Raw genomic sequence first — 12,564 nt, 5'->3', positions numbered from 1 at the left:
TACAATATATGTGAATGGGTGCCAAAATGTTGAAGCTCCAAAATCCACATAAGGACAAAATAAAAGTACTCCAGACACCTCTGGTGGTCAAATCCATACATTCACAAGTGATATGATAGGTGTGGGTGAGAAACAGATCAATATTTAAATCCTTTTTCACTATAAACTCTCCTCCCTGCTCAGTCAGTTTCCACTTTCTCATTCTCCTTCTGTTTTTGGTGATTCAAATCCTTCATGCATATCACCCCCTAATGGGCAGTGTGGAGAATTTATGAAAAAAATATTATTATTGTCTGAACACATGGATTTAACCACTGGAGTCATTTGGATTAGATTTATGCTCCCTATATGTGGATTTTGGAGTTCAAAATTTTGGCACCCATTCATGTCATGATCCTGTTCTGTCTGCCCTTCTGTCTCAATCTGTTTTCTGTTTGTGTGTTGTTGTTATCGTGCGTGTAATTGGCTGTGTCTGTGTTTCAGTAAGTCGTGTGCTTCCCTGTCCCTGCCTCGTTACCGTTGTCACTCTCCCTCATTTATCACTGTTATGTTAATTACCTTCACCTTTACCTCATGTGCATTGCCTATATATTGTGCCTTCTTCCCTCTTGTATTTGTTAGATCGTTTTGTGTGTTTTTTTACTAGTCAGTCTGTTCTTGTCATGTTCTTGTTCCTGGTCGGTCTTAGTTATTATACTTTTTCTAGTTTATGTTTTGATTTGTATTCTCTGCCCCATTATATTTTTGTGTTACCTGTTCTGTTTTCATGTGTTTTAATAAATTGTTTTTAATTTCACTCATTCCTACATTTGAGTCCTCATTCCTGACACATTCTGTGACAGTTCACTTACTAAGGACCTACAGAACAGAAATATTCTTTTAAATATCTTAATTTGTGTTCTGCATAAGAAAGAAAGTCATATACATCTGGAATGGCATGAGATGAGAAAATCATGAGAGAATTTTCATTTTTGGGTGAACTACCCCATTAAATTAAAACATTTAAATTATCTTATTTACTCATCCTCATGCCATCCCAGATGCATATGAATTTCTCTCTTCTGCAAAATACAAACAGAGATTAAAAGAAAACTGCATTTCTGCTCCGTTGGTCCTTTTAAATGCAAGTGAATGGTGACCAGAACTTTAAAGGTCCAAAAGGGACATAAAGGCAGTATTGAAGTAATCCATACAACCCCAGAGATTTAATTCTTTAATCCATCTAATCCTACTCTTCTGAAGTGGCATGATAGGTGTGGGTGAGAAACAGTATTTTTTTCTGATGTGTGGAAGTGACTTTCACATTCAGCCACCTACTGGTTGGGGTTGCTAAAAGGTGGAGTTTGATAGGAAAAAATGGACCTACAACTTTGGAAAAAATTAAGAGACCACCCCAAATATTTCTTAAAATAACACCTCTGCATGTATGACAGTGTCTGTTGAATTCCTGCTTGAATTTTTGAGCAAGGAGTGTCATTAAATCACCCAACAGCAATGTGAAAGCCTGGAAAGCGTGCAAAGACGCATGAAAGCTGTGACTGAAAATCAGGGTTCCCTGTCTATCGCTCACTTCGACGTTGTGTTGAAGAAGCGACATTAAGGGTCTCTCAAGAGAGCCTCCTGCATTTCTGAACTTGACAAAAGGCCAAGGAGAAATTAGCAGACAGAATTTGCATGTATGCCCCGGACATACGGGTATAAAGGGAGGGAAATGTGTCTGTCCATTCAGAATTTTTCTTTGGAGCCAACCGGTTGTGTGATCAGCGAGCTGCATTCACAAGACTGTTCACTTCATCTCTTGAAAGAGTGTATGCTGTTGGAGCTACGGCGCATATCAGTGGCTTTCTCCTTCTCTGCACGGCAGGGCAGCTTTGCCCCTGGGTGCTTCGACAGCGCTTTTCATAAAAGAGAATATTTCTTAAAAGAGTTATTTTTCTAAAAGAGCAATACACAGTGACGTTGAACGTCCTTTTCAGGACGTGTCTTTATAAAGATGCCCTTCTGCCTCTGTGTAGTTCCTGGATGCGGTCGAGTTCTCTCCGCTCCTGACAGTCACAGGCGCTGCCTCGTGTGTCTGGGCCGCGATCACATCGAGGCAGCATTTGTGGATGGTTTGTGTTCTCACTGCGAGAACCTTACCATGGCAACGTTGCGGTCGCGGCTTTCCTTCCTAAAAAGGAACGCCACTCCAGCCGCCCCCGCGTTGCTCCTTATTCCCATTGAGGACAACTCGGCTGGTTATGGAGGCGATTTGGGGATGGCAGTGGGCTCTGTTTCGCCAGGTACATTCCCACAAACCACCCGCCCCCCAACACGCTCGTTGACTTCCGCCCGGGCTCAGGGTGACTGCGGCTCGCCTCACAGCCAGTCTGCCTATCCTCTTTTGCCCCCCGAGCTGGATGACAAGCTCGCCGCTGCATCAGAGAGTGTTCCGACATCTGACGCGGAAGACTTGATTGTCAGTCAGAGGCTGATGCCCAGATGGCCAACATGCCCCAGGTGGACGGAGCGGTTGCGATCCACCTGTGTCCCGAGAACGTCGCCACCTGGCGAGATCGCCCGGTGCTCCCTCCAAGGCCTGTAAGATGATGTCGTCACTGACCTTCAGCACCGCCGGACAGGCTGCTTCCGCCTTACACGCCATGGCTCTCCTGCAAGTTCACCAGGCCAAGGCACTTAAAGATCTGCACTTGGGTAGTCCTGACTCCGACATGTTGCAGGAACTGCGCTCAGTGGCTGACCTCGCCCACAGGGCCGAGGGCGTCCTCCTGCGGCTTCCAGAAAATGTGCAGCTCCGCCTCAACCTGGGCACCCGGAAGGCTCCCAAAAGTTCCTGAGATGGACAACCTAGTGATTGAGACGTTTGCTCCGGAGCTGGTAAGCAGACCACTCCAGCCGAGATGAAGAAGTGTTTCTACAGCCCTTACTTCATAGTACCCAAGAAAGGCGGCGACTTATGACCGATCTTGGACTTGAGAGTTTTCAACCGGGCCTTGCACAAACTCCTGTTCAAAATGCTCACGCAAAGAAACATCTTAACTTGTGGCCGGCATCAAGATTGGTTCGCAGCGGTAGACCTGAAGGACGCGTACTTCCACGTCTTGATCTTGCCTTGACAACGACCCTTTCTACAGTTAGCGTTCAACGGCCAGGCTATCAGTACAAGGTCCTCCCCTTCGGCATGTCCCTGTCTCCTCGCATCTTTACGAAGGTCACAGAGGCAGCCCTTGCCCCGCTAAGGGAAGCGGGCATTCGCATACTCATCTACCTCGACGACTGGCTCATCCTGGCCCACTCCCGAGAGTTACTATGCATCCACAGGGACCGGGTGCTCAGGCACCTCAGCCGCCTAGGGCTTCAGGTCAACTGGGAAAAGAGCAAGCTCGCCCCGGTTCAGAACATCTCTTTTCTCGGCATGGCGTTAGATTCAGTCTCAATGGTAGCACGCCTCACCAATGAGCGCACGCAGTGAGTGCTGAAATGCCTCACCTTGTTCAAGCCAGGCACGGCGGTTCCTCTAAAACATTTCCAGAGGCTCCTGGGGCATATGGCGTCCTCAGTGGCAGTGGCCCGCTGGGGTTGATGCATATGAGACCACTTCAGCACTAGAGATGGACATGGCGCCGCAGCACATACCGTGTGTTTATCACCTCCGCCTGCCACCAGACTTTCAAACCCTGGACAGACATCTGTTTTCTACGGACAGGAGTCCCTATACAGCAGGTGTCCCGATGCATTCTGGTCACCATAGACACCTCCAAATAGGGTCGGGGTGCCATGTGCAACGGGCACGCAGCCACTGGCCTCTTGAAAGGGCCCCCACTGCATTGGCACATCAACTGCCTAGAGTTGCTTGCAGTATTTCTTGCCCTTCAGAGATTTCTCCCGCTAGTTTGGGGCAAGCACATCTTGATCCATTCAGACAGCACCACAACGGTAACTTACATAAATCACCAAGGTGGAGTGCACTCTCGTCACATGTCACAACTCCATGCCCACCATCTCCTCCTTTGGAGCCAGCAGCGACTCAAGTCTCCTCCTGTTCACCTCCCGAGAGACCTTCCACTCCCCTCAAGACAGACGCGCTGACACACAGCTGGCCCTGGGGACTGCGCAGCTATGCATTGCCCCCAGTGAGCCTTCTTGCATGGGTGCTATACAAGGTCAGGGAGGACGAGGAACAAGTCATTCTGGTGGCCCCCTACTGGCCCACTCGGACTTGGTTCTCGGATCTTGTGCTCCTCGCAACAGCCCCTCCCTGGCGAATTCCCCTGAGGAAGGACCTTCTTTCTCAGGGACAGGGCATCCTCTGGCATCCGTGACCAGACCCCTGAAACCTCCACGTCTGGCCCCTGGACAGGATGTGGAAGATCTAATTGGCCTACCACCTGCTGTCGTAGACACGATCAACCAAGCCAGAGCTCCCTCTACCAGGCAACTTTATGCCCTGAAGTGGCGCTTGTTCACAAATTGGTGTTCTTCCCAGTCTGAAGACCCACAGAGGTGCGCAGTCGGGTCAGTGCTCTCATTCCTGCAGGAGAGGTTGGAGGGGAGGCTGTCTCCCTCCGCCTTGAAGGTTTATGTTGCCGCTATCGTGGCCCACCACGACGCAGTAGTTTTTGGGTAAGTACGACTTGATTATCAGGTTCCTTAGAGGCGCCCGGAGATTGCACCCTCCCAAGCCAAGCCTGTTCCACTCCTGGGTTCTCTCAGTGGTCCTCTCAGGCCTTCAGAGATCCCCCTTCGAGCCTCTTGAATCAGTTGAGCTCAAGGCCCTCTCCCTGAAGATGGCCCTCCTAATTGCACTCGCTTCCATCAAGAGGGTCGGGGACCTGCAAGCGTTCTCTGTCAGCGACACTTGCCTGGAGTTCAGTCCGGCAGACACTCACGTCGTCCTAAGACCGTGACCGGGCTATTTGCCAAGGTTCCTTTGCTTGGCGTGTCGCCTTGTTCCCCCCTTGGGGTGTGAGGAACCAGAAGGTTATGCCAATCTTATGGGGCGTTGGGGAAGGGTACGTGCAGTCTGACACGGCCTGTCACCTTGGCACGCAACTGCCTGCCCGCACCTGCGTCAGCAGCGCACGTACATGGTTCAGCACATGGCGTGATTAAATATGGACCCCTAGTGTCGCTGCTTCGACACAATGCCGAAGTGAGCGACAGACGGGGAACATCTAGGTTACTATTGTAAGGATACAATACCAGGTTACCAATAGGTTATGTTACCTGATGGAGGGAACGAGACGTTGTGTCCTCCTGGCCACGTCGCTGAACCGGTCCACTGTTACGGCCGAACCTCAGAGATGCGAGAGGCTCTCAAGAGAGACCCTTAGTGTCGCTTCTTTGACACAATGTCTCATTCCCTCCATCAGGGAACGGAGGTTACAATAGTAACCTAGACGTTATTCCACCAAATATTGATTTGTGAACTCTTCCTGAAGTTAAAACATTAGTGTTGTGTTTATAAATGAATGTGAACTTGTTGTATTTGCATTATTCAAGGTCTGAAAACACTGCATCTTTATTTGTTATTTTGACCAGTTGTCATTTTCTGCAAATAAAAGTTCTTAATGTCAAAATGTTTATTTGGAATTAGGGAGAAATGCTGTCAGTAATTTATAGAATAAAACAAAAACATTTTACTCAAACACATACCTATAAATAGTAAATGCAGAGAAACTGAACATTTCCAGTGCTGTATATATTGACCTGTTTCACACCCACATCTATCATATCTCTTCAGACATCTTTATGTCCTTTTAGGACCTTCTGAGTTTTGGTCACAATCCACTTGCATTGTATGGAACTATAGAGCTGAGATATTCAACTAAAATGTGTTGTTTGTGTTCAGCAGAAGAAAGAAAGTCATGCTCAACTGGGATGATATGAGGGTGTGTAAATGATAAGATAATTTGGGGTGAACTTTCCCTTTTAACCAGGGTTTTTTACAGATTATAATGTATAACATGACTCATAAATTATTTGAACACATTTAAAATATTAGCCTCCACAGACTGATATACAGTTCATATTATTAAACAATAACAATATATATTTTCTGATTTATTGTGTTGTTAATTACTTATTCATTGTGTCTCACACAGGTCTTTCAAGCCAGACTTTGTCTTGGTCCGACAGCATGCTTTCAGCATGACCCAAAATGAAGACTTCCGCAATATAATCATCGGCTTGCAGTATGCTGGAATCCCCAGCATCAACTCACTGGAGTCAATCTACAACCTGTGTGACAAGCCATGGGCTGTGAGTGCAGACTTAATGTGTGCAGTATACATTTCAATTGCAATAACTGTCAATCTGAAAAACCTTTAGCATTTTCTTATGATTTCTGTGGATCTTGGAAGCATTTTACTCTTTATGTCACAAAGTAAAATTAAACTTTCATGAATGCTATTAATTATTCATATCGCAGTCTAAAAGCAATGTATAATTGTGCTGTTGCATAAATTCCTTCACTTATTTAAAGCATTTCCCACATCACATTAACTTCAATTCACAAAAACATATTTTTAACACAGAGCTTTTTCTGGGGAAATTAATCTCTAGTTGTCATTTTGTTGACAGCATTTTGGGGTTAGTTTTATTTGTTTAAGAGTTAGCCAATAGCAGAAGATTCAAGCAATATATAATTTAAGAAAATTACTGAATAATGTCAGGATTTAAAACCCTACCAGACCCTTTTAATAAAACTATATGTGCACATTGAAATAAATGTTAACCTAAAAATGTGTATCACGTGCAATATTTAAATGAACTGGTTTGATTTGAGTCAAAAACATGACAATTTGTCTGAATCAACCTGAATATGTTAGATTATACCAACTAAGCTAATTTTAATAGATCACTGCTGACACTGCCAAACAGCAATTAAGAATGGCACTCTTTCAACACTTCAGAAAGTTCTGCCTTTACCCACCTTTATTCTCTGTTTTTTTCCTAGTTTGCTCAACTGATCAGCACCTACAAGAAGTTGGGACCAGATCAATTCCCTCTAATTGAGCAGACATTCTACTCAAACTACAGGGACATGGTAAGAGTAACCTCATTTTCATTTATTTAAAGCTAAAAAACTATGATTAATAATAGTCTCAGGGTGCAAATTATACAGTCACCTTCAGTATCAAGGTATCAGTAACTAATTTATTTTAATTTATAAATATACTAAATATAAGTAACATTCTTTCAGTGAATAGTAAATGGTCTGCACTTATATAGTGCTTTTTTTAACCTTAGCATTTTTCAAAGCTCTTTACACTGTGTACCCATTCACACACACACACACACACACACACACACACACACACACACACACACACACACACACACACACACACACACATGTTGGTCTACCTATCATTATGAGGACTTTCCATAGACATAATGACTTTTATACTGTACAAACTATAGATTCTATCCTCTAAACCTAACACAACCCCTAAACCTAACCCTCACAGAAAACATTCTGCATTTTTACTTTTTCAATAAAACATTGTTTAGTATGATTTTTAAGCGATTTGAATTATGGGGACACTAGAAATGTCCTCATAAATCACATTTATAGCATAATACCCTTGTAATTACTAATTTGTAACTTACAAAATTGTCCTCGTAAATCACAAAAACACGCACACGCACACGCACACACACACACGCACACACACACCAATGATGGCAGAGCTGCCATGCAAGGCGCTAGCCTGCCATTGGGAGCAACTTGGAGTTCAGTGTCTTGCCCAAGGAGACTTTGGCATGTGGACTCGTGTGGGCCGGGAATCTAACCACCAACCCTGCGATAAGTGGCCAGCCTACTCTACCACCAGTGAGAAAAGAATGGTAAATGGTCTGCACTTAAATAGCGCTTTTTTTAACCTCAGAGTTTACCAAAGTGCTGTGTCCCAATCACCCATTCACCCACACATTCACACTCATACACCAATGGAGGCAGAGCTGCCTTCCAAGGTGCTAGCCTGCCATTGGGAGCAACTTGGGGTTCAGTATCTTGCCCAAGGACACTTCATCACGTGGAGTCGTGTGGGAAAGGAATCAAACCATCAACCCTGCAATTGGCAGCTGACCCGCTCTACCACCTGAGCCACATAAATGTGATAAAAGCACTCACGTTGCCATCACTCATTATCATTATATATGGCCTATCCAATTGAACTGTACTTTCTCATGGTTAAAACATTTGTGCATTTGTGACTAAGGGGTTTGTTTCCTACAACACTACCATCAGAATATTTGAAAAGTGACATACAACATACTTGATTAGTTTTGATTATATTTCTTCAAAACATGTTATAACACATCTCTATGAACTCCAGGAAATAAACACTGCAGATGTTTTTCTTTCAATTGCCCGATGATGATCCTGAGAGAACACACCCGCAGCATACTATAGTACTGAACGCAACCCATCTAATTGACAACCATTAAAAAATGTGTGCTCTTTTTCAGTTTGGTGTTAATTTTATTTTTAATGTGGTTCTGAAATATTGAGCTTGTTAGGGTCAATGTAAGTGTAAGCATATTGAAATAATGATAAAGACTGTAAGAGAAACATACCTCTGTTTGAACCGTATGGTCCAAACAAATGATAGGATGTATAAGCATTCTAAAGCACTAGTTTTGAAGGGGGGCAATGTCACATACTGTAATAACAGTGTCGACAGAAAGTGAAATTCTGCATTTCATCAGAAAATGCATAAAGCTTTACATTAAACTTAATGGCAATGGATGGGGACATGCAAATTGTTTTATTTGCATTCATCCTTAACCAGCGCTACATAAGTAGCATTCTCAATTTTGGGATACATAATCACACAAACACGATATCACAGAATTTAACTGATCAAAATATTTAGCCCTTTTGGGTGTTTCAAACCTTTAGCAATACTTTATTTTTGTGCATTGGTGTTATTAATGCTTTGGATGGCGTGAAGCCTCCACATGTGCTATATCTCCGCGGCAATGCGCTCAACAAGCCACGTGATAGAATGCGCGGGTTGACGTTCTCAGACGTGGAGGCAGCTGAGATTCGAACTCCACCACTCGGATTGAGGTGAGTCACTACGCCATCATGAGGACTTAGAGCACATTGGGAATTGGGCATTCCAAATTGGGAGAAAAAAAATGACAAACAATGCTGTTTGTGAAGATAAATACACGTGAGAGCAATGCAATGAAGAAACGATGTTACAAAAGTGACTTTTTCCTACTTCTTTTTTTTACTTTTTACTTAATTTTAGTGAACTGTTTCCCTTTTTTTAACACCATAGTCACCAAAATACAAATGTGAAAAAAAAAAAAATTGGAAAGAGACGACAAAACATTATTAACATGCTCTGACATTTATTTCGTTTTAGAAATGGGTTTTTTCGACCCTCTAAAACAACTGCACTGCGAAACAAAATTGTTAACTTTGCTTAAAAATGTGTTATTTAGTTAATACCGTAGAACTATATTAGAACCATAAAAGCATTCTGACCTTTCGGGTGGGGAAAAAAGCATGTGAAATCATCAACAACGTTTCGACCTTTTTACAATAGGAAAGCGACTCATGCTCTTGGTCCATAGGACTTACACATTTCCATAGTGTCAACTTTTACATTTCCCTTGTACCAGCTACAGGTTTTTTCGTTGTTCATGATGCAAGCGAACTCACGAGCCTGTTCTCCATCCTGAACGAAGACGTAGTCTTTCGAGTCTGTCCAGGGACACTCCCTTTGAGACATGAGGCAACAGGCCTTTTTATAACACACAGAGACCTGTAGAGATCACAGTTTGATAGATGAGTCTATTTTTATATGGTTCTAACATAATAACAAGTTTTTTACTGCTGTAAATAATAAAAAATAAACAGATTTAGATTTATACCATGAACAAAACTCACAGGGTTATACAATCCATCAAATTCAGGTAGTAAACTGATATTTTTTCAAAAAGAGCGATGCTGTACAGACCCACAACTACATAGTATTGAATTTTATTTTTTTATTTTTGTATGACAGTTTCTTCAGTAACACCTGTTGTAACTATGGCATTTTGGCAGAAACTATGGTTACAATGGTAAATTGTAGTAATGATATAGTTAATTACCGTGCAGTTACAGCCCATCTGATATCTGCCATTGAGGTTATCTTTTTGAGTTAAGGGTAGCATGTTCCAAAAGTAATTGAAGTCACACATTGTTACAACAAGCCCTCTATTTACAATGTGTCCTAAGGCAAAAAAAAAAAAAATTAAAAATAAATATATATATATATGTATGTATCACAACCAATTTTACAATTTAGGCACATCTTACAGTATAACTTATCATATTAGACTTAGGTTATTAGAGATTTCCTTAACAAAAATGTATGTATTTAATGCTTTATTTTTGGGCTTTTTGCCTTTAATGTAGAGGAAAGTGAAAAGAGGACAGGAAAGTAGGGTTGAGAGATAAGGGTGGTGGAATTGGCACATGACTCAGTTATGAAAGTTTTGTCACAGTATGTTACATTATATTAAGTCACCTTATATTAAAAGATTAAGGAAAGTTTTAAGTTCTTTAACACAGTTGATATAAGTTGTTACAGTATATATATATATATATATATATATATATATATATATATATATATATATATATAGTCATATTTGTTAGCAAAAACCTGTGAGCAAAACTTTTTCAAACATAAACAAAAGTTTTGAAAGTATCTTTGTGATGCAACCAAAGATTAAGTAAATAGATTGTTTGCTTATTTGCGTAACTATCTTGGTTGCATAATAACGACACAGGGACCAGTGTGAAGTACAGATATCACATTCAAAAATCATCTTACCTGACAGCAAATATTGCCCATTGTGCAGACTGACACCACATGTTCCAGATTGTTTAGGTGTGTAGACATAATTTATTCCATTGATTTTTTCCAAGCCCTTGAACACCTGGACTCACATGAAACAAAAACAAGAGACTTTCTTTTGTTGTTATCTCCAAATCTAATGCAGTAAGCAAATCCTTTACATTCAGATAAAGACTGTGGCAATATGCAAATTATGTACCAGAGTAACTCACTTGGATAGTTTTGAATTCATATTGAATTAATCCCCAGTCTGGGAAAATGTGGTTCTGTTTTATGTTGTGTTGTCCAATTATCTCAGCCTGAATTACTAATTAGAAAAAGAGTCACATGTGACAGATGCTATTTATGATGCATACATATTCTCACAAAATTCCCTGCTCACTATTTGATGAATAGCTAGTAATAAAAGCATGATTACTTTAGGGTTTTTATTACGGCTGTGAAGCACTTTGGTCAACTTATGTTGTTTTTAATGGTGGTATACAAATAAATATGAAATCGATATAGGCAAAAGTATTCGAAATGATTTTACCAATGAAAATTCAGGATCAGGATTACATCCTAGTCCCTTAGGAAAAACATAAGCTCTGTTCAAATAATTTAATATTGAACTACACAAGAGAATACTTTGAATACCTTACATCAGAGACTAAATAGTTTGTTTCACTTTTATATAGACTAAGCTAAAATTCCCCATTCTAAATCAGCTCAACCATATGGAATTGTTACAACAGTTTATAGTTTTATAGGCGAGATTGACATACCTATCTGAGAACGGCAGAACAGCTCTTGAGGGTGTTCTGGTTTACAGGTACAGCCCTCTGCAGCCTGTTTATTCAGCCCTACAGATAGAAAGAGCAACAGCCCAAAAGTCACAGCAGACAGTGAGACACTCATCCTCAAACTCAAGTTCCGACAGAAAAAAAAATCTAAATGAAAAACTCTTCTTGAAGAACTTTTCTCTTATCAGGCAATGAAACAGAGCTTTCTCTCTTCCTCTCTTTTTGTGGTCTTCACTCTCAAGGCAAAGACAATGCCTTATATAGCTTATATAGGAACTGCCCTTCTGTACAAATCCCACCCCTATTACAAAAATCTACTGAATAATCTTTTGGATTGATATGCAATTCATTGCCGTAAATAAGTATTTTTAATTAACTAATTTTACTGACAACAATGTAATCTATGTAATCTTTAGCTGTTTCTAACATTTGAACATAATGAGACAAGAATGTAACATTGCTTTAAACTGCAACACTTGGACCCTGTTCATGGAAAGGGCCTTCTAAACACCAGAGTTTGAGTAAATTATAGGAAAGGCTGACTAATCTTGTGCTGATCATTAGGATCACATCAGCTAGAAATACCAAGGGTTCACTCTAAGCAAGGAGAGTCTGCTTTTAGCCATTATGCCAGCCACAGCTGGAACCAGCTTCCAGAAGAGATCAGATGTGCTCCTACAGTAGTCACATTCAAATCCAGACTCAAAACACATCTGTTTAGCTGTGCATTTACTGAATGAGCACTGTGCCACTGTGTGTCCGACTGTTTGTACTGTATTTTATTTTATTTTTTATTCTAAACTGTTTCAATTATTCTTATTTTTTTTATTCTTATTTTAATCTCTTCTATGTAAAGCACTTTGAATTACCATTGTGTATGAAATGTGCTTTATAAATAAACTTGCCTTGCCTTG

At 41.3% G+C, this 12,564-nt stretch overlaps 2 protein-coding genes across 2 annotated transcripts in view; one reads left to right on the top strand and one right to left on the bottom strand.

Moving 5' to 3' along the window:
- syn2b (synapsin IIb) overlaps positions 1-12,564 on the top strand; it is a 150,323-nt gene that overhangs the window by 94,287 nt on the left and 43,472 nt on the right. The window contains exons 4-5 of the mRNA XM_052111224.1: positions 6,105-6,261; positions 6,959-7,048. Coding sequence (XP_051967184.1) covers positions 6,105-6,261; positions 6,959-7,048 — 247 coding nt within the window. The remainder of the gene's footprint in view (positions 1-6,104; positions 6,262-6,958; positions 7,049-12,564) is intronic.
- Positions 9,284-11,898, bottom strand: LOC127632571 (metalloproteinase inhibitor 3-like). Its single transcript, XM_052111225.1, has 5 exons — positions 11,633-11,898; positions 11,081-11,175; positions 10,845-10,950; positions 10,117-10,238; positions 9,284-9,785 (listed from the first exon to the last, which is right to left on the bottom strand). The coding sequence occupies exons 1-5, from the start codon at positions 11,763-11,765 to the stop codon at positions 9,576-9,578; spliced, it is 666 nt and encodes a 221-aa protein (XP_051967185.1). The 5' UTR covers positions 11,766-11,898; the 3' UTR covers positions 9,284-9,575.

The sequence above is a fragment of the Xyrauchen texanus genome, chromosome 39, assembly GCF_025860055.1.
Source record: "Xyrauchen texanus isolate HMW12.3.18 chromosome 39, RBS_HiC_50CHRs, whole genome shotgun sequence".
In the NCBI taxonomy this organism is placed as follows: Eukaryota; Metazoa; Chordata; class Actinopteri; order Cypriniformes; family Catostomidae; genus Xyrauchen; species Xyrauchen texanus.
Note: the sequence above shows the minus strand (reverse complement) of the source record. Positions and strands in the feature narration are given on the sequence as shown.

Coding starts and splice junctions, on each gene's coding strand:
- LOC127632571 (XM_052111225.1), bottom strand. CDS start 11,765: ATGAGTGTCTCACTGTCTGCTGTGACTTTTGGGCTGTTGCTCTTTCTA. Junction 10,239..10,844: donor TGGGCAATATTTGCTGTCAG/GTAAGATGATTT, acceptor TTTTTGCCTTAG/GACACATTGTAAATAGAGGG. Junction 9,786..10,116: donor AGATGGGCTGTAACTGCACG/GTAATTAACTAT, acceptor TGATCTCTACAG/GTCTCTGTGTGTTATAAAAA.